We start from the raw sequence: 20,921 nt of genomic DNA on the forward strand, positions 1-20,921 counted from the left end.
AAAGTATATACTAGAATATAAAATATATATTAGAATATAAAATTATATACTAAAATATAAAAGTATATACTAGAATATAAAAGTGTATACTAGAATATTAAAGGTGTATAATTGCATATTAAAGTATATTAGAGTTCCTTATGTCAATTACAAAGTGTCATACATCATTTAGCAACTACGTTGTCAGATAAGCCATCCAGAAGGTTCAAGCCATGTCATAAAATTAAGACTAAGCTGCAAGGTTCAAACACATGTTTACTAGAGACCCAGCTATAGCCCTTCTTTTCATTTGCAAGGTGCCCTATTTGATGTCAAACTGTAAATATGATCTCAGTTCCTTCAATTAACCGCGGCCAAAGATCAAGTCTACATTTAATCCAATCGCTAGCTTCCAATCGTGCCAAGAATCTTCTCTGGAGCTTGTTCATCATCAGGTTAAACTGTGTAGTGAGACTAGCTCTCTAATTCGTACCAGTACGCATAGCCATGATGCAAAACCGCCACAAGTCCCATCTTCTCCAACCAGCAGCATTATAGGCCTATGCACTGACTACAACGTGTATATACAAGAAGAGGAGAGCAATGTTGAGGATTGTCATCGATTGCCTGCGATCATCTCGGCAGAAGATATTGCTACCTATTCGTCCTGATATGTGCATCAAGCCGGGGGATAAGACATTTTCGAGTTAAAAGACCGTGACAAAAACCAAGGATTCAACTCGTAAACTATGACCCGTGTCCGGCCAGGTGGCTGCCTAATGATACTCGCACGGTCACCGATATTGGCGTACGATTATTCAACCCTATTCAGTTCTTCTTCAACCTGTTTCGTGGCTAGCTCGAGTTGGTCTCATTACAGGACGTATTTCTTATAACTACTCGACACCAGCCTGGGTTGGTCACGATACCTCCCTCTCGTGTGATTACAATTGGCGACTGGTAGACAAGGTCCGAACTCAATTCGACGTACTTTTAGGTGATTCATATTTTGACAAGACTTGAGCTTAGTCTTTAAGCCCAGACTACTTATACAACCAAGGACCCTGCCCCCATGAACTATATACAACTCCGACCACGGCAAGTTGCCCAAACCCCATCAGTCAGCCATTTACGCCTTGGAAAACGCCTTGTCAAAATCCGTAAGAGTACATCGGTACCTAAACTTGTTATCCTTTTGTCCCTGAAACGCCTCTCCGCAATTCTTCTCCGAAATAGGCATCAGCTCGACCCAAGGCTTGACGCCCTTCTCAGCAGCAAGTTTAAGAAGCGCCTCCATCTCCTGGTGATTACCAAGATGGCTCCCCGTCAACTTGGGCGCCCCGCCGGCAAACAAACCCGCCGTCATCTCCGGGAGCGCCTTGTCCGGAAGGCCAACCATGTGAAAGTCGGCCCCGGGCTTAAGAATCGACAAGTACGCCGCCATGTCAAACCTGTCCGTGGCATCGGCGCAATTCATGACAAAGTCAAACGTCGCCTTCCAGGGCTCATTCCACCCCTTTTCCGTCGTGAGAATGACCTCCTTGGCACCGAGCTGCCTGCCGTCGTCCTTCTTGCCAGGAGAATGCGAGAGCGCGTACGTCTCGGCGCCGAGAGCCGCGGCCCATTGCACAGCGAGATGGCCCAGGCCGCCGATGCCCACGACGCCGACGCGCTTGCCGGGGCCGACGTGGGCGCGCACCAGGGGCGAGTACGTCGTGATGCCGGCGCAGAGCAGCGGCGCCGCGACGTTGGTGTCGAGCGCGTCGGGTATCTTGAAGGTGAAGTACTCGTGGGCCCGGATGTGCGAGGCGAGCCCGCCGTGCGCCCAGCTGCCGTCGGGATACTGGGCGTTGTAGGTGTCCACGAGCTTGGGGCAGTAGTTTTCGTTCTTGTCCTTGCAGAGGTGGCACTCGAGGCAGGCCCAGACTTGGGCGCCGACGCCGACGCGGTCGCCGACTTTGAGGTGCTTGACGTGCTGGCCGACCTGGACGGCTTTGCCGACGACTTCGTGGCCGACGCAGAGGGGGCCTTTGTAGTCGCCCCAGCCGCCGGTGACGGTGTGAAGGTCGGAGCTGCAGATGCTGCAGGCGGCGATTTCGACGTCGACGTCGTGGTCGCCGAATGGCTTTGGCTTGAGTTCTGATTTATGAAACTTGTTCCATGTTGTTGGCCCGTCGACGCAGAAGCCTTGGAAGGTATCGGGGTAGCCCATTTTGGCGTATGGTAGGTAGTACTTGGTACAGAGGGGTGTGAAGTGGAATGGTTGTACAGCCGTTAAGGAGGGAGCGGCATTTGTTATAACGACTATTTCAACGGTAATGTATTGAGATTTTCTGATTACTGTCCAAAATCATCATGACGTTGGTCTTGGCCGTTGATGATGCGCATAGTGGTGGAACTACGTCATAGACGTTTAACTTTGCAGCGCCATGGCCTCGGTCGCGCCGTTTTAGGAGGGAACCTCGATGAGCCGATTTCTTTCAAAAGCTCATGTCGGCAGGGGAATATATGTGATCTTGTATAAATGCGTCTATTGCCGCGGTTGGTGATTAGGGATGGGATGGTTTACTACATGTAATATCCGAAAGTGCCGTTCTCCTTGCCAAATCGGGCGGAAACTGTTGTGATAGCCACAACTGGTGAAATAGCAGTATGCACCAACGGAAGTCCCTCCACTTTTGTTAGTGCAGCTAGCCAGCCGGACAACCGTACGACAACTGTTGCTACTTGTGACGGCCTTGACTATAAAAGGGCTCTGAGAACATGGGATACAAAGGTTGACGATACACACACTGACACAGTAGGTGCAAATGGAAGCCCGTAAAAGATGCAAAAGAAAAAGTACCAAAGAGTGATAGTCTTCATCTCCCATGCCATATACACAGTTTACTTAAACATATTTATAACAGCCTATTACTCTAGCTACAACAACCAGTACCGATCGTCGAAAGAGCGTAGTCCGCTCCCTCCCATGTCCAATAATTTCGTTACAGCCGCCAGAGAAACCAATGCGGCCGGGACATAGTTCGAGGACCCTTGGAGCTTACACATTACCGTAGTTGACGGTATATCCCCCAGTAATCTGAGTGTACTTGAGATTAGCCTTTCCACTACAGTCGCCATAGTCCTCAATAGCCGTAATAGACCCAGCACCGCCCGTATTAGACGTAGGGTCGTAAAATGTGATTTCCGTCTTGGGCTGCTTAGGACAGTCGGGGCCATTCGCATTCCAGGGGAAGTACTCAACAAAGCCCGTCCGAGAAGGCTTAATATTCTTCGCCTGGCTAGGCAACTTAATAACACCAATTTCGTCCTTCTGCTGCGTGACGGTGTTGGTCATGACGCCGCGCCAGGTCGTGTCGCTGACATGCTCCACGCTAAAGTTGTATGTGTCGGCGTAGTCTCCGGAGCCCTCGATGGCGCAGCTCACGCCGGCTCCCCCGTCTGCGCCCGACTTGCACTTGGTGTGAGTGCTCGTGGCTCCCTTTTGGAAGGAGGAAAAGACGGCGAGGAAGATGGGCTTGCCGTTCCTGTCGGGGCGGGGCTGGAAGCCGATGTATCCCACGGCGCTGATGCCCTCGAAGTTGAACTGCTGGGCAAAGTAGTAGCCTCTTTCGTGCTTGGCGTTGGCCATGTTCATGGGGAAGGTTATGTCCTCGAGCCCGGTGGCCGGAGCGCTGGGAAAGCTCCATTTGACGCGGACGTTGGCGAGCGCCAGGGGGATGGATGTGCTGGCAAGAATGGTAGAAAGCTTCATGTTGGCAAGCGTAGTTTGTTAATGGGAGATGTAGTAGATGGACTGTGTTGTACTGTAGAGAGATGTGATGAGAAGGTTTTTGGAGAGTATGGCCGTTCGAGAGCCGCCTTTTAAAGAATTCATGAACATGTTGGAAATCGATGCGGCGTCCATATGATGCTTGGCTTGCTCCCTAATTTTGAACGATGTTCGTCCGAATGCTTGGAATAATGCCGTTGTAACCGTGAGAATCGCACAAAAATGGAGCAGTAAGGATACAACACATTCGCGGGAGCCGGATAACCAGCCTGTACGAAGCTGAAATCCTGTCTCATGACCGCCGAGGATGCCAAGTTTTGCTTTAAGGTACGCCTTTTTAAGGCATAGCCACTAAATTGCCTAGCCAGACTCGCATTTTGTTTCGCAAGTCAAAGTTTAACTGGGATACGCATTGTATCATTGTAGTCAACTAGTGGCCTTGTCCCAGTCGGAGCACATCCGCAGCAAGTTACCCAACATGAATTGCATACAGAAATCAGCCTTTCAAGGGACACAAGAAAGGCAAAATCATTCCATTTCTAGTGTGATCGGCACCTTCTGGTATTTGCATATCTAGGGCGAGGGTTTAAAGAACAAGGAAGTACATAACCCGTACCAGCAAAAGTCCGGATTCACCGCAATGACAGCCGTGCTCTTGATTGTGGCATCATGCTTTGGAGGCACGGGATGGGGTGCCGGCGGCGAAATGCCGGTGGCTTCAGTGTTCATTCCGGTCGGGCTGAGATCTGGGCCAGTCTCCCGTCTCACCTTTATCTCGCCGTCTTGACCTTGTATCTTGTACATGACAGTCCGCAGCATCTCCTATGAAACGCACCGTGGCCACGAAGCGGGCCGCCTCAGGGATGACAGGGAGTGCGCATTGTGCTCGAGGTGTGGAATCGGTGGCGAGACTATCATCTTTACTGCTGGGAACGGATATGCGATGTGAATCTCCAGGAGGACAGCTATCTGGGTGCATGCCACCGAGTCTAGATTTGCGAGTGCGTTGCGCATGATTCTTACTGACTACAAACTCATCATGTTACCGCATGTGCTGTCCCTCTAGACCTCCATGCCGGGAATGTTGCCCTTGCTCCACCCACAACCAACAAATCCATCAGTTACTAGCTGAAGTGCTCCTTGAACACGGTATTGTTGGAAAGGATGGAGCTCCAACACTATCCCATCCTCCCCAACGGGTTGCTGAGCCCGAAGACATTGGTCATGGCTATGGTGACATCAAGGTGATTGACTTTCTCTTTGACCTCGCCCTCGGGGTAGGAACGATGCCCCGAGGAGTAGGCGGACGTGGGGGTCAGTGACGAAGCCCCTGGTGCTAGTAATAGTACCCTAGATCTACTTTATTCTACTTTCGTCTCTTCCATGCATGCGGCGCGCGTAGTGACAAGGGGATGCAAGGTGAGTACGATATTTGCATTTCTCACCCCAACGGTCCATGAATGAGCTGCCAGAAAAGCCCAGACTGTATTCCACACCATTCATATTGGTGCTCCTCGAGGGGCCCTCGTAAGCGGCGTTCGGTCGAGCATCTCAGCAGAGACGACAATATCTCGTGATTTGACTCGAGTGAGGCTGAAACGGCAAGTCATCCACCACAACCGACATCCAGACCTGACGCCAAAGTGGGAGGCAACGAACCGCTTATTAATATTCAATATTCTCGGCAGTGGCATGAAAGCCGTTACCGGTAGATCATCCGCGTGCAGCGTTGCATCCGCTCCGGGTTGCGCCGTCTCCACAAAATGCCGTTATTCCGCATATTTGCCGATAATGGCCAGCCGAACATGGAAGGTAGTAGTTATATTAATAACTTCGCCAAGGGAATGCGGAAATTTCCCCTTCATGCCGTCGTTCCTCAGCCTCAGCGCAGCAAAAACTCCGGCTATACTACGCGCGCCTTGCCACGGACCACTGCTGGGTCCAAGGGCGGCTGATACTAGGGCTGAGCAGACACCGTCCAGGAATACCCCAGACATTTCCCTATAATTGAATGATTGGCAGTTCCGTTATGCCGGGCCCTTGGCGGCGATCATTGCATCCATTCGTACAGTACAAGCTGCTTCATCGCCCGATCCTCGCAACGTACATACGACCGCAGGTGCTTGGCGGTAATGGAGCATGCTCGGCTTCGCACTCGTATCGACACCAGTACCACATGGAATGGGGTGTAAATTTGGCCTGGACGCGTCATCGAGAGACCTGCCTTTTCTGCCAGTGCCTCGTGGATCATACGACACGCTACAACCCAACGCCATGCTGTCGTCGTGGTCAATCGTCAGATCCGCCGGCTTGAACTGTTGTTTTGTTTCCCGTTTCCGCCCAGCGAGGACAAGGATGACCGAAGCTGGCCACCCTCATTCCGTACTCACACCCAAGTGTCACCACTCGACCGCCGCTGATGTCCAGCCCCGACTCCAGGGTGGTGGCCTTGCTCGGGCTCAAGGTGCCGAGCGCCCGCCTTGCAACCCGACAGCGGGCCCCCTGCCGGTGTTTCTGAAACGAACATTGAATGCGGCTCTGGCACCTTTATGGATATTATTCTGCTACTTTCAGCTTGGCTTGTCTGCTAGACTACGCCGTACGGGTTCTGCCGTCCGTGGGCAACGGCCGATGGGCAAAGCCCAACAACGCCATCACCTAGTTGCTCGGGCAGGAACACTCAGAGTGATTCATGAGCCGGCATGTTCTTCCATGGCTCGCGGGGATTCATTCCGTTCTTTAAACAAGTTTGATTGACGGAAGCCCGTGCCAGATGAGGCAAGCTTGACGTGTCCTCGTTTCGATGCCATCCGTCACATTGGTACGTTTTGCGCTTGGTAAAGTCAACCATGTTCTCGTTTGCTCACGTCTGGCGGAACTGGATTGATCCAAATACGTTTACGCCAGCCGTCCCGAACTGCAGCTTGAGGTGGCTACTTCCCGATTAGGGCGGGTCCGGTGTGACTGTAGAAATTACTTGGAGTTGGAGCTTTCGTCAACCGGACCATTTCCTACGTAACCTGGTTTTTCCTGCCGCAAAGAACCTGCCGCAAAGAACACGTGGCTCTGTAAAAAGGCTTTAGTTGAGTGAGAGCTACATATGTCTAATCAGGCCTGAACGAGAATGACTTCATGTCCATGCTATCTGATCGGCCGATTGTGCGATGAGGGCTCCGTGACGGGAGTAACAACTCATCCATCCAGCAACAGTCTTTGGTATAAAACATCCTTGGTTTTTTCAAGACCTACATGACCAAAGGAACTCTACCTATAAACGAAGCCAGTGAGAGCCTCGTGCCCTAGGTCTCGCCATCGTTGCCCTCGTTTAACCGTGGGACGCTACTCGAAACGTGTCCCAGCCGCAGCCGATCAGGTCAATGGCGTCCGAACCACCACCGTTGGGTCGATACCATACTTGCTTAACTGGGCGACTGCAGGAGGTCCCGTCATGCCTAGTCGGGCTCAGGGTAAGCAGCAAGAAAAGAATCATGGGATTCATATGCAATGAACACAAGCACATGGTTACGATATAGTCTAACAAAGGTCCTGTTGAGCTGATTCCTTAAACTATATAAAGCAGTATACCATCCTGTTTCAAGACAAATTTTTCTCCTGATGAAAGTCCACAAGAAACCCCAACTACCCAAATACTTATCATCGAATCTGAGATCCACCCACGGTATAGACCCTAAAAAACACCAACTGGCAGTCGGCAACGCAATCGCCCCTAAGCTGGGAAGCCGAAGCACCAAGTTTTATCTAAGTATATTCACCACACTACATAACACGAAGCAACACCTCAAAGCGACGGCTGCTCAGTGTCCCACCTCACCTTCTCCTCCGCCAACGTGCGATACAACCCCAACGACAAGAACTCGTCCTCGGCAATACCTCCCCCAAAAAGCCCCTCCAGCTCCGTATGAAAAACCGCCAAAGCCCACCTCTCGGAATCAGCCCGCGCGCGATCTCCCTCCAAGACAGGCGGGTCAAACATTGTCGTGTACAAGTCGCGCACCGCGCGGCTGTGCTCCTCGCTGGTCGCGACGTACTCGCTAAACGACATGAACTGCGCCGTCTCCGTGCTTTTAGCGGTCTGAGCCTCGTCTACAGCCACATCGGTATCCACGCTCGATTCAGACGCGGACAGGTGGGCGGCTCTTCGGCGCTGACCCAGTCTATTCTTTTGTCGTTTGGCGTGGACTTTCTCCGCAAACGCTTTGCCATCGGCGCGGTACGAATCTGACAACTCCTTCTTCAAAATGTACATTGCTTTGGCCATTGGCGCCATGTCGTCGTCGTCGTCGGTGTACTCGTCATCCTTGGCGAGGTGGACAAACTGCGCAAATTCAGGCACCGGGTTCGCCAGGCCTAAGCCTCCGCTGTCGACGTCCATGTACAGGAAACAGTCGGGCACATCATACTTGCGGAGCGAACCGAATCGTGCCTGAATCATTTTTCGCACGTGCTGAGCCACGTTTGCTGATTCTGCGACGTTTTCCACGCTCGAGGCGTCACCACCGCCGTAGAGGCACTGCTGCGCGTATTGCAGCGCCTGGAGGACCGTGATGGCGTGCGAATCGCCCAGCCCGGTGACGACTTGACCAAAGCTGCTGGGGAGGAAGTTTTGGATGTACGCGTTGTAAGCCTGTACGTGTGCCATGACGGCGGTGCGCGACTTGAGCTGGAACCGTAGCTCATTCATGTGCTCTTTGATCGCGGGCATATTGGGCACCCATTTCCACTCGTCTGGGGTAAACAGTAGGAACCCCCATTTTAGTTTACCCGCGGGAAGACGATTGAGAATGGCCTGGTCGACGGGGGAGTATCGGGGGTTTGCCTCGTCCACGGAGTGTGCAGAGGCCGTTTTCTCCTTGTTGAGCTGCAGGCCCATGACGTCTGTAAAGTCACGAATCGTTTGCCAGGCGACTGAACACTTTTCTGGCTGGCCCCAGAACCAAAGGTCGTCGTGGTTGCGGTACAGATATGAGCCGCCGGTCCGCTGGTTGACGGCAAAGTCTAGCGTAAATAGTAGCAGCTCTGATATGCCTTCGGTAAGCTGGAACGACACCGGGATACCAGTTTTGCGCGTCAGCACAGGACCATCTTTGCCGTCCTCTTCGAATTTCATGCGCATGCGTAGAAACTGTTCGACGAGATGCACCAGCTCACTGGGGAAGCGGAAGTACTTCATGATGGCGATGAGCGTCGAGTGCGGCAAGGATGGGCCGAACCACTCGAAATCGCTTTGCAGAATACAAAACTGGCCGTGGACGAGCTTTTGCACGGCCATCTCGGCAGAGCAGATGCGTAGAATGTCCGTCCTCAGCGAAAATTTGCTCGGGGATCCGTTCTCCAAGTCGGTAAGTTTCGGTCCATCGCCACCGGAGCCAGAGTCGTCGTAGGCGTCATCTGCATCCCCCGAATGCGCTGGCAACCCGACAGTGTAGAATATGCGTTGATATATGCTTTGACGCAAGTCGTGGACAGAATCTCTGGTCTTTCGGAGTGTAAAGTCTTTTATCTGCGCCTGCATCGCTGCCGTTCGGGCTTCGTCTGGTCCCTGCTGCCACACATGGCATACATCAGGGTGCCACGCCGAGGCCAAGGCATCCCTGATATTTACCGAGATGGATTGGCCGATGCATTGGATGAGGATAGCATCTAAAAGATCCAGATCTAGATATACACGATATTTGCCATTGATGGCCTTGCGCATCTGCACCGTGATGGGGTTGTCGCCCCAGGACCAACGGCGGATCGAGTCCAGGTGTGTATCGATGCTGAGGATATCGGCAATTTCAGATAGGACGTTGTCCTTGTTGCTGATGTCTAGCAGAGCACGGCGCTTCTCGCTTGTCAGCTGGTCGGAGCTGAGGACGCCGCGGATAGCGTCGGTAACCACCTCCTTTGTCACTAATATCTCCCGTTTGCAAGCTGTCGAGATGCTGCTGCGTATCTTGCGTAGGAGGACTGCGCGCAAATCCGTTGGCTCTTCGCCGGAGGGGTCCTCATGTTGCGGGCCAGAGTGAAACAGTTGGTCCAGAAACTCAACAATCCTATTCGTGTCTGTACGGCGCTCGTTTGTGACATGGCGCTCCCAGATTTCGCGCTGCTCATGCATTTCCTTGCGACCAACGATGACGGGAGAAGCCTTATCATCTTCAGAGGCTTTCAATGTTTTTTGATTCGGAGTCAACTTTGCCTTGGACAACTCGCCGAACCGAAATTCGGCCCATTCGTTGGTCAAGTGGCCGAAGAGCGTTGTGTATACCATGCGGCGCTGGCCTTGGTAAAGATAGCTCAGCAACTCGTCGCGCCACGCCAGCGTCGCCGAGTTGGAGAATCCCGAGGAATATTTGGCTTCCCATAACATGCGCTCAATGGCATCCAGTCGATCTTCCAACCTCATCGTTCTTTCCTCCCAACCGCTTCTTGTTCCCCGGTATGTCGTTGTGCTCGTGCCGCCAACTGCTCCCCGGCCGTTGACTTGTACATGCAGGGAGCCGGCAAACGCTTTGCGTACCGTAGTCAGTAGCATGCGCACATCAGCCTCCAGACTGCTGCTGTCGGTTACGCCTGACCGTGACGAGATAGCAGCCTCCGCATCGCGCACATGGCGGTCAATCGTGGCCAGTCGTGCGGCAGCCTTGTCCTGTTTGTTGGCTGTAACGTGTCTCAGGATGGACAGGATTTCGGTTGAGGCAGCTGAGGTAGACATGGCTGGCTGAGTGACTGACTAAGAAATTTCCCGATTCAATGAGGGAAATCATCATGTAGGCTCAAGAACTGGGTGGCTCAGCCATGGCCTTTATGTACCGGTTTCAAGGCTGATAAATTGATGGGTCAATCGTATTCTGAATTTGGGGCGCAATTGCTGCCTGGATGCTCAGCACAGCCCGTGCTCAGCACAGTCCGCAACCCAATGTTACAGTTTGCCGGTAACTCACCATTCTGTTACCTAGCATGTCGGTGTGACGAGCGAGTCGATGAATATGGAATGTGCCGATGACTATCTTCAGCCGTGAGAAAAAATTGATTGGCCCTTCCCAAGGCTCCAATTAGTTCAAGGCGACCTTGTAGTCATAATCTAAAAAAAAAAAAAAAAAAAACAGCTTAGCCGGCCTCGAGGAAGCTCGCCAACGCCGGTATGTATTGCTATTGACCGCTTCACAGGAAACCTGTGTAAGCTCTAGGATCAAGGGACTACATGTTAGACATGGTATAGGGAACAACGAAATTCAAAATACCAGCTATTTATTGATGAAAAGCTCAACGTGGTGTACACGTCGAAGAGCGAGGTGGCCTTGGCGAAGGGGCAAGTATGTCCACTTGGAAGAAGCTTGGCGTCGGAGACAGTGAGAAATTCACAACAAAAGTTGCGCTAGGAGCCTTAAGATGACGGCATTGAAGGAAATGTGGCCAATATTGAGAGCCCATTCACTGCGCAATAAAGAAAAATCACTACCCGCGCTAACGGCACGGAGGGTCCTCCACAATCGCAGTGCAGCTGACTAGTCATACAATACCTAGTATGGGCTTTTGTCAAAGCGCAGAAGTAGTCGAAGAGGCCAATCGTCCCTATTATTGAGAGATTGTCGGCGCTGTGTCTATTTCTGGCAAATTCATTTTCGCGGATGGTTGGGGTGGGTGTGCGTCTGCCATGTCACGTAGGTTACTTCTGGCGTTGCTGATTGAAGACCAAGGAGAATTATGTGTATTTGCCTCACGAACCTGGTGAGGTATCTTGCTCTGGCATTATTGCTATTTAGCGGCTTTCCGATCCCGTATAGAGTGAAAGCATTCCAACAGAAAATGTCGTTCGAGGAGTATTCTGTATATCTGTCAGAATTTGGCAAACTACAGCGAGGAGGGTTAATTGTGAGTGCGTGTACACACATTGTAAGTAGAAATGGCACGGCTGAACCCGCCACTTTTGCAAGTATTTTGACTGGATTCGTTTTCGGCTCATCTGGCGAATGGAGCCAATGCATGAAAACCAGCGTAGAGAGTGACACGGCAACTATACCGCCTGGTACTATGCTTCTAATGGATATATCTGACCGATTGCGGCGAAAATAGGCTTTAATAAAGGCAGAGCTCCAAATGACGCGACACAACATGTTGATGATATTGGCGAGTACAAGGCCCTGCGCACCGAGGGGGAAAACGCGCATGAAGACGAAGGCGGAAGCGGCAAAGGCCACGGAAAATACTCCCATCCACATCGATTGCCGCTGGACCTCTGCTTCAGACGCAACAGATGCAATAAAAGATTCGGTGATGCCATTGAGAGCCAAAAACGGAATGTAGAAACAGTAGACACCCAAGACATCCCCGGCGCCATCGTCTGTCCATCTTTTCCCTGCAACAATGGACAGCAGCGGCGGAGCGGCAAAAGGACCAAGACCTACCGCAATTGCCGATAAAATGGTGTACAGTCTAAGAAGAGTCTGAAGGTTCTTCTTGGCTTCTTGCACCGCTGCCGATGGTTGAACATCTTTTGCGTCCTTCTCGGTTGTTGATGTGGAGGCCAGCAGTTGCGAGAAATAGCTCCGACTACTCTCCTCTACGGGCTGAAAGAGCATTCGGGCTAATAACCCGCCGTAGTTGTTGGCCATGGCATACACACCCTGCATTTCTGGCGTGGAGAGTATAGATATGAGAAAAGTATCGCCCTGTGTGAGGAGATGCTTGACGACGCTTTGGATCATCATCCTGCTGGCAAGGGTGACGGTCGGTCGGTAGAAATAGGACCATACGTAGTCTGCGCCGGCCCTGCTGTCGGCCGCCATAGCTTTTGGCAGCAGCGAAAAGCCAATGGAGGTTGCGAGGCCGTAGCCAGAGACAAAGTAAACCAGCAACAATGACACGCCGTAGGTGAGTTGGCCAAGTGCAAAGGGCAGGACGCCAATATCCAGCCGCTTCCTTGACGCCAAGACTGTAGATGCAAACACAGCCAGACATCGTAGGAAAGTAGCAGCCGACTCGGCCGTGGCGCGGGTGCCAAACTGCAAGCGCCTCTGCATGAGGACGAAGCAAGGCTCGGAGAGCAGCTCTACCATGGCGGCCAAACCATACAGGTAAAGCGAGTGGACGAGGTATGGCGTCTGCAGGATTGATTCGTTGGCGTAGGCGAGGTACATCCATCCGAGTCCGGTGCTGACGAAGAGTCCGAGGACAATGGCTAGGTAGCCCAAGTTGACAACCGCCTGACTGTCGCGACGTGTCACGAGCAGCTGCTCATCTTGCTTGTCGCTCTTGGATGATGGCGCTGTTGTGCTGCCCTGGCGTTGGATTGCGACACGCAGGCTCTCTCTTGCAAAAAATAAAACCGACAGGTAATACACCTCAAGTTGGCTAGACAGGCCCACGAGCCGCGGCGTCAGGAAGCGCAGCAGGAGCTGGTTGGCAACAAAGGTGATGAGGCGAGATATCAGCTGCAAAAGGATGAGGAGGGATGCGCCTTTGACCATGGATGGTTTGGTGGGTTGAGAAGCGGCGGGCGACGAGGCATCGTTGGCATTATGGCCGGAGTTGCCCTTGGGCGATGAAGCCATGTTGGCGGAGACGGGCGCCAATGCCGGGTCGCAAATGGTGAATGAGGGACGGTTTTGCGTGATGTTGAAGACACGGTGGATAATTTTGCTGTGAAGTCGCGAGTCGCCAGGGTTTGGATCCAGCCGTTGACCCTGGCTAGGCTAGTGCTACCACTACTGCCATGTTCAAAGACCCCAGCCCTGTCGTTGGTGGGCCCAGTCCCTCAATCTAGTTTACGATCCGCTGCAGGATATTACTCCTAGGCTCGGATATTCAAGTGGTGCATGCTTCAAGCAGGGGAAAAATGAGCACTGCATGCCAATTGGCACATGTGGTCAAAGGTGCATGACATTTATTGAAGTAGTCACGCGCCCGCAGCAGATGCGACTGTTTGTGAGTTGACGTCTCGGAAGAACTTTAGTCCACAGACCCCGGGTCTCTTTCTTACCGCTAGCCAACCTTACCAAAGCCCCCCGTCATATATGTTTCTTAAAGTCTTATATAATCTGATCAATTAGGTCAAGCTGTATGAAAAATGAAGATGATTCACCTGCTCTAGACGGGGATCTCGAAGTTAAAGGCGGGCTGAAAAAAAAATCGTGCTTGGAGATAATCGCAACTCTCTACAGCAATACCAAGCCTCTCCCGCATAAGTGCTGAGAGAACTGGTCTGAAGCCGTCATATTTTGTAAGATAGAGCTGGATACCGAATCGTCCTTTTATCTTCTTCTGTGAAGGGTAATGATTTTACCATCATTCGGCCATGTATCCACAATAGCCTCATGAGGAGTTCTTTTAACTCCAGGCAGGTGCTTTGGAAGAGTTAGAGGGGGCATGCTACAATGTTCATGTCGCAGCCGGGTTTTTTTCGGTTTTGAGCCAAGGGTGAAAATGTCCTTGCAGGCATGTAAGTCGATCGTTAGGAAGCCATGCAATAAAACACTCCATGAAGCTGACGAAATTTTCCTTATCCACTCCTATAAAGTCACTTATAAGAGACTCAAAATCCTTCTTTGGTGGTAAAGGGACAGGGCCCTTCCATTCACCTGGTACAAGAGAGCCTGTGTTAGTAACCGTTGATAGAAACAAGTATATTTAAAGTGATATATTAGAGCAATCCATCATGGACAAGCACTTACCGTTTTCGTGCCAGTATTTGCGTGAATCCTCGCTGCTTTGTAGTAATTCCGGGGGTGGTGGACCAATGAGTGCCGTAATAGCTGCAAGATGATGAGCGTCGTTTAGCTCCCGAGATTCATGGTCATAGACATTGAAGAGGCTCTCTCCTCTGAGAAGATCCCAGGCCTTGGTAAAGAGATACGCAGTCCATTAGATAGAGTACGTGCAGCGGAAGGAATGTTGAGCCATACCAGAAGACCCGCGCTCCAGGCATCTACGCTATTTCCCCATGGCATATTGAGAATCACTTCGGGGGCCCGATAAGGTACAGGCATAGCGTTGCCATGATGCTCGCGGCCAATTCGTGCTTGTCCCAAATCACAGAGAATGAGAGGCCCTTTGCCACCCAACATGTATTGAGAGACTTGAGTGACGGTATCGCCGACAACCTTGCGGGGCGATGGTTTATGGATCTCGTTTTCTTCCACCGTGGAAAAAATTGACTTGTTCACAATGCCAATGAGTAGATTGTCAGAGTGAACATCTAATAATTCGCCAATTAGCTGCGCACCTTCAGGTGGTATGACGGGATAGTGATTGACGCGATTTGGAGATGCTTCTCTCTGCGTACCGGTATGAATGACGTCCGCTTCGTGGAGAAAGTCCAGCGCAAGAAAGACTTGCGCGAGAGCACCAATGACAAGCTGCTCGGGGAAGGCACCATCTCTTTGGATCCCCTGTAGACTTCTCAAGCTCATACCCAGAGGTTCCATGACAAAGACTTCATGATTACCATTCGGGCCCTTGAGCGTGAATGAGTCGTGAAATTCGCGAACATGGTTCCGGCCCGGGTGGTCTTCGGTATGGTGCGCCAAATGCCGATAGACAGCCAATTCGTGATTATACTTTAAAGAATTGATATGAACCTTCAGAACCCAGTATTTCTGGTTTCTAGCTTGGAGAGAATAGCCAGTCAGATAACAGGGCTCGCCGTCAGATTAAATGAGGGGGGGGAGAAGAGAGAGAGAGGGAAAAAAAGGGGGTCCAGCAGGCAGATGTCACCTCAAATCGCGCGAGAGCCACACGGTCGAGGTTGCGCCGTAACCCAACTTCGCGACTATCTGGTAGTGACCATAGACCACATGGCCAATTTTCATGGGATAGTATTCATCTCTCTTATAGAAAGGAAGCCGTTCCTCCTCAACCTTTTCAGATGGATCGATCAACTCGAATCCGGTAGACGGAAATTTGCGCGGCGGCGATGACTCAGAGGTTTTAGAGAATGGCCGTGAGACTGCTGACACTGAGCGCGAAATTGCATTTGAAAAATTAAGAACTGGTCGCGACGACAACAATGGAATTGAATGAAGCATGCGTCTTGCACCCATCGTTGTGGCGACTACTCTGGAAATAGACAAAACTAGGATCAATCGGCTGGCTTGTTTGTGAAGAGAACGTATCGGATAGTCGGAGTTTGGGACGGGTGGGGCGGAATATGAGGACCAGTGACCTTTTGCTTCTCAAGGCATTAGGGAAACTTGTGCAACGTGCACATTTACTTGCTGAGGTAAGAATACCAGATATGTAAGATGCAATGGTCGCTCGTCGAGTCCGTTTCCAAACCACATGCACTCCGTCCTTGCATACACACAGGAGTCGACAACAACTTTGAATGTATTGACACCAGGACCCTTTGCGTTTCGCTGCATACAACGGTAAAGCCCAAGTTGGAAACATGCTCCTCCGGCCGTCACCCTCACTGTTGTCATCTGTCGCAAGACAAAGGACGGCCACGAGACGCCCGTCGCTGGCCATCATCGACGACTACCTCAACACATCCGGCCCGCATTTCGCACATATTCCGCCCTCTAGCCTCCAGGTCACGACATTCAACGACACCATCCTCCCCGCCAATGAGACAGAAACTGCCCGCCTGGTGGATCGATTGAAGCCCTTTGAGCTCATTTCCACGGTCCGCGAGCGCACCGCATTCCCGGGTGCTCTGCTGCGCCGCCTGCCCAACCTGAAGCTCCTGCTGGCCACCGGCACGCAGTTTGAAGAGTTTGATCTCGCCGCGGCACGGGAGCTGGGAATTGCCGTCGTTGCGGCGCCAGGCCGTGGCCGGACGGACCAAGTCGCCGCGGGCCACAACATCAAGAAGGGCCGCGCCCATCCGACGACGCAGCACACCTGGGCGCTCATCATGGCTCTCGCGCGCAATGTGGCCGCCGACGACTGTGCGTTAAAGGCCGGCCACCAGTGGCAGAGCGGGCTGGCCATGGGCCTCACCGGCCTCACTCTGGGGGTCGTCGGGCTCGGCCGACTGGGTGCTGCCGTCGCGCGCATCGGACACCTCGCCTGGGGCATGCGCGTGGTGTGCTGGAGCGAGAACCTGACGCAGGAAAAGGCCGACCGCATGGCCACCGAGATGGGCCTCTCGCCCGACGGGGGGGTCGACGGCGGCAAGACTTTTCTCGCGGTAAGCAAGGAGGACCTGTTTCGCGGAGCAGATGTCGTCAGCCTGCACTACGTTCTGAGCGGCCGCTCACGGGGCATTGTCGGGGCCGAGGAGCTCGAGCAGATGAAGAGCTCTGCCATGCTGGTCAATACGTCTCGCGGTCCGCTGATTGACTCGGCCGCGCTTCTCGACACCTTGGAGCGCGGGGGGCTGCGCGGCGCCGCGTTGGATGTGTACGATGTTGAGCCGCTGCCCTTGGACAGCCCGTGGAGGAGAGCCAACTACTGGGGGACGGGCGGGCGTTCACGGCTCGTCATCACGCCGCACATGGGATATGCCGACGAGGGTCTGATGAATGCGTGGTATGCTGAAACGGCCGAGAACGTCGAGCGCTGGCTCGAGGGCAAGCAGGTTTTGCATCGCATTGCTTGAATCGTGGTGAAGCTCACTCGCCATTTTCTCTAGATCTAGTCTAACCGCGCCTTCTCGGCGTCTATAGTATGAGGGCTCGCCCTGGGGCTTGCTCTCATATTTCTCTTCAATTGTACAGCCTTTACCTTTAGCGTCATGCCTGTGGACGTGTACGTCTCGCCAGCTCTACACTCGCCCTGCTTCCTTTTCTGCGAAGCGGACTCTCCGTTCTTCCCTCCATTTCGGTCCATATCTGGTCACGGCGAAAAGCATTGGGCTCAGCACAATCATGACTAGTCCTACAAGCGTATACGCCCATCCGGTTCCCATGGCGCGGATCATGGGCTCTATCACGGCGGACCCCCCCGCCGCCATCAGGCATCTCGTCAAGTTGTTGGCAGCCGAGGCCGTCGAAGGCGAATTGGGGTATAGGTCAACGAGGAGCAGGTTCATGCTGTTGTAGCAGGCAGTCAGGAACAAGGCCATGACGAAGGTGAGGACCAGCATAACGGCCATGTGCGCCTGCTTATCAGCGGCCCAGCCGAAGCCAATGGTCGCTGCCGCGCCCACGTAGATGAGCGGCCAGACAATGTTGATCCGGGCCTTCTCGATGGGGAACTTTCTCAAGTCATCGCCGCGCTTCTTGTCGACCTGAAACCCGTTGGCGCGAGCGACCCGCGCATAGTTCCAGTCCTGGATATGTCCGTTGGCAACGATGGAGAGCGCCGCTCCGACTCCAAAGGGGCTGCAACTTGAACATTAGCGCGTGGGATTTATCCAGGGGCACGTCTTTGCACAGGGAACCCTACATGTAGCACAGTCCTATCTGCAGGGTGTTGATGTGGTACAGCTCCGACAACAGGTTGGACAAGTTGGCTGTGACTGTGTACCAGGACGCATAGATGATGGCGTTGTAGAGGAGAATGACGGCGCAATCCTTCTCCCCAATAATCAGCAGCGCCTTGAGCGGATTTGGAAATCGGAGGCTACGCCTTGGCTGCTGCTTCGAGGGCGCCGCTCCGCCAGTAGCCCGAGCTGCCCTTCGACGAGCAAACTCGTTGAGCAGCGAGCGACTCCACCACGCGGTGGGCGGGATGGAGCCGTTGCCAACTACCTTTCTGGCGGTTTCGGGAACGGCAACGGCAAAGACGACGAGATACACGCCGCCGCACTGTGACTGTTAGCGTCGTGGAAACATCGGAAGCCGGGACGCCCATCGTCAACGTACGATGGTAAGGAACCTGCGCACTGGTCAGTGGCTGTGGAATTTTGCCATTGGCGAAAACTACAGTACCAAAATATTGATCTCCAGCCGAGATATTGAGCAAGCACGCCTCCTAGAATGGGCCCTTTGGCGCAGTAATGGCGTCAATACAAGACCGATGGACTCGTGTGCTACGTAGGGGAGCCTTTACCGACTGCTGGTCCGAGCTACCCAAGTGTGCAGTTAGCAGATGAAGCTATACATGGTGCAGGCGTCCGTGTGCGCATACCATGATTCCACTTTGCGCAGCACCCATGTACTTGCCGCGCTCGGCCGTGGTAGATATGTCGGCGATGACGCCGCTGTTGAGCGCATATGTGCCGCCGGAGCCCGAGCTCTGTCATCGTGTCAGAACATGGCCACCGAACGAATGAGGCGGTCACGAGGGCAGCCGCACCTGGAGACACCTAAGGATGAACAAGGCCGGGTACGAGGACTGGGTGGCCAAGCCGATATTTGCCGCGATATAGATGATGAAGGAAATCAGATACGCCGGCCGGCGGCCTGCAATGTCGGCGAGGTCGCCGTAAAAGGACGGCGCGAGGCCTTGGAAAATCAGAAAGGCAGTCACCGTCAGGTTCATCAACGACGGCGACACGTCGAGAGAGCTGGCCAAACTCGGGATGCTGGGGAGGTACGTATTTGCAGACAGGGGCGAGAAGAAGCCGCCCAGCCCGGACATGAAGACAATAAAGTGCTTCTGTCGCGGCGTGTATATCGAGTACAGAGCGTCGAGGTCTGCCGCGGGGGACTCAGCCGGGCCGCCTTCATCAGAGGAGCCGCACTTGTCGGGCGGAGGCGCCATCTCCTCCTTGGGAGCGCCGACAGACATTGCGTGACTGGAATTGATGCGCACAAAGTAAACCTACCCCGAGGACGTATCCTCTAGCCCTAGCAACAGTAGGAGCACAAAACACAGCAATGGAGAGACGACTATATTTATCCTTGCCCCCCGGCGAGGGACAGAGTTTCCAGCTCTGCTAGCATCGGCTTCCTTGACTGACGGATGCCGGCCTTGGACGGGACATGTGATGCGAACACAGAGTGGACCAATTCGCTTATGTCGCTTCAGGGACATTTCTGACGAAGGGGCCTCGGTTTGGGACAATATGCAGACTAATAGGCCAAACTACGCAATTAGGAACAAATCGCACAGGTTGGGCACACAACACCAGAGGTGCCAAGTGTTAAACGCCGAGCCAGGGATAAAAGATAGGGAAGTAGCCGAAGCGCTAGATTCATGCCGTTGCTCTTCCCCCTCACCCGTTATACACGATGCTGACGCTCCATTAATAATACATTGCAACCCTAGGGTGCAATCTAGATGAGCAGACAGGGGGACATGGCCGCCCCAACCCGAATCTGACGCATTGATCCTTGTCAGTCCGGGCAGAGTCCGTACGTACTTACATACTTCCGGCCACTGCGCGGGACTTGGACCAGCCAACAGGCTCACAGCATACGGGAGGTTCGACGTTGACCGCATGACAGGACGCCCGACCGCGGAGGGATTTTCGGCGCTCATCAATTAGTTACTGCAACCGGACCAGACCAGTTGAGTTGACATGAAGGCGGAGGCGGGACGGCCCGCCAAAGCCTGTGAGTGGTCGCTTGGCGACGCCACTCCGGGGGTAAGCCGAGGATACAATCCATGTTTCGGCACTGTGCTAGAAATACGGTGGCTGACACTACTGTATCACAGAAGGGGTTCCATCTTCGAGTAAAATGGGATTTTTTATCCCTCCTCTTTTTCAAGAGAGCATCATCTCATCATCTCAAAGCCTCTTGTTATGTTTCCTTTTCCCAGCCAGTCATCAACCGTGGTGGTTGCGTACAGTATCACAAGTCAGTCAAACGCACGGCCCGATCTGACATGATTCCAGCCTCCACAACGATGACTGGTGCGGGTGGCCAATGGCAACATTGTCTCGGACGAATTTGTTGGCTAGTGGTTTATCCAACGCCGAGGGGAATACAGGCAGGTAATATACCCAAGGTAGTGAGGTTGCAAATTCCTCTCTAGGGTGGACGTTCAAAATACGGGGATTGAGAGAGACCTTGTCTTGCGGCGGCGACGTTTATCGGAAGCGCCACCCCAGTAATTTTGACCCAAGCTGCGACCTTGTGGAGAACGTATATATGTACGGCGGGAGGTCAAAAGTATTCGAGTCCCTTCAAAGTCTCTTCCCTAACCCTTTTATGGCGTCGTGTTGCACTAAACTCAGTATCCTGAATAGGCTAGCCGGCTTCGCGGCATAAAGAGGGGGTCAATCGAATATTTATGGCTGCTGACTGTGTACAGCTGATTTCCGATGGGGCAACCGGCGGATCTCTCTACTTGTATTCTCGCTTATCCTTTGAATATGCGCAGGTACTTG

The 20,921-nt window shown here is 52.9% G+C and overlaps 7 protein-coding genes across 7 annotated transcripts; 1 reads left to right on the forward strand and 6 right to left on the reverse strand.

Moving 5' to 3' along the window:
- Window positions 1–1,108: 1,108 nt before the first annotated feature.
- On the reverse strand, window positions 1,109–2,191 carry MAA_10124 (NADP-dependent alcohol dehydrogenase C; the record flags this gene model as incomplete). The annotated part of the gene is made up of 1 exon (XM_007828122.1): window positions 1,109–2,191. One exon carries the CDS (start codon window positions 2,189–2,191, stop codon window positions 1,109–1,111), a length of 1,083 nt encoding a protein of 360 aa, XP_007826313.1.
- An 831-nt stretch (window positions 2,192–3,022) lies between these two features.
- MAA_10125 (uncharacterized protein) lies at window positions 3,023–3,736 on the reverse strand (the record flags this gene model as incomplete). The annotated part of the gene is made up of 1 exon (XM_007828123.1): window positions 3,023–3,736. The coding sequence occupies one exon, from the start codon at window positions 3,734–3,736 to the stop codon at window positions 3,023–3,025; it is 714 nt and encodes a 237-aa protein (XP_007826314.1).
- A 3,817-nt stretch (window positions 3,737–7,553) lies between these two features.
- MAA_10126 (Reverse transcriptase) lies at window positions 7,554–10,472 on the reverse strand (the record flags this gene model as incomplete). The annotated part of the gene is made up of 1 exon (XM_007828124.1): window positions 7,554–10,472. The coding sequence occupies one exon, from the start codon at window positions 10,470–10,472 to the stop codon at window positions 7,554–7,556; it is 2,919 nt and encodes a 972-aa protein (XP_007826315.1).
- Window positions 10,473–11,519: 1,047 nt separating this feature from the next.
- MAA_10127 (oligosaccharide translocation-like protein) lies at window positions 11,520–13,311 on the reverse strand (the record flags this gene model as incomplete). Its single annotated transcript, XM_007828125.2, has 2 exons — window positions 11,520–11,585; window positions 11,647–13,311. 2 exons carry the CDS (start codon window positions 13,309–13,311, stop codon window positions 11,520–11,522), a joined length of 1,731 nt encoding a protein of 576 aa, XP_007826316.2.
- An 826-nt stretch (window positions 13,312–14,137) lies between these two features.
- On the reverse strand, window positions 14,138–15,798 carry MAA_10128 (Protein kinase-like protein; the record flags this gene model as incomplete). The annotated part of the gene is made up of 4 exons (XM_007828126.2): window positions 14,138–14,337; window positions 14,431–14,596; window positions 14,662–15,361; window positions 15,473–15,798. 4 exons carry the CDS (start codon window positions 15,796–15,798, stop codon window positions 14,138–14,140), a joined length of 1,392 nt encoding a protein of 463 aa, XP_007826317.2.
- A 347-nt stretch (window positions 15,799–16,145) lies between these two features.
- MAA_10129 (D-isomer specific 2-hydroxyacid dehydrogenase, NAD-binding protein) lies at window positions 16,146–17,300 on the forward strand (the record flags this gene model as incomplete). The annotated part of the gene is made up of 1 exon (XM_007828127.1): window positions 16,146–17,300. The coding sequence occupies one exon, from the start codon at window positions 16,146–16,148 to the stop codon at window positions 17,298–17,300; it is 1,155 nt and encodes a 384-aa protein (XP_007826318.1).
- Window positions 17,301–17,465: 165 nt separating this feature from the next.
- Window positions 17,466–19,375, reverse strand: MAA_10130 (Major facilitator superfamily domain, general substrate transporter; the record flags this gene model as incomplete). Its single annotated transcript, XM_007828128.2, has 7 exons — window positions 17,466–18,024; window positions 18,089–18,450; window positions 18,508–18,520; window positions 18,574–18,628; window positions 18,695–18,710; window positions 18,773–18,880; window positions 18,941–19,375. 7 exons carry the CDS (start codon window positions 19,373–19,375, stop codon window positions 17,466–17,468), a joined length of 1,548 nt encoding a protein of 515 aa, XP_007826319.2.
- Between the last annotated feature and the right edge of the window lie 1,546 nt (window positions 19,376–20,921).

This window comes from Metarhizium robertsii (genome assembly GCF_000187425.2).
Source record: "Metarhizium robertsii ARSEF 23 chromosome Unknown MAA_Scf_18, whole genome shotgun sequence".
Lineage (NCBI taxonomy): Eukaryota > Fungi > Ascomycota > Sordariomycetes > Hypocreales > Clavicipitaceae > Metarhizium > Metarhizium robertsii.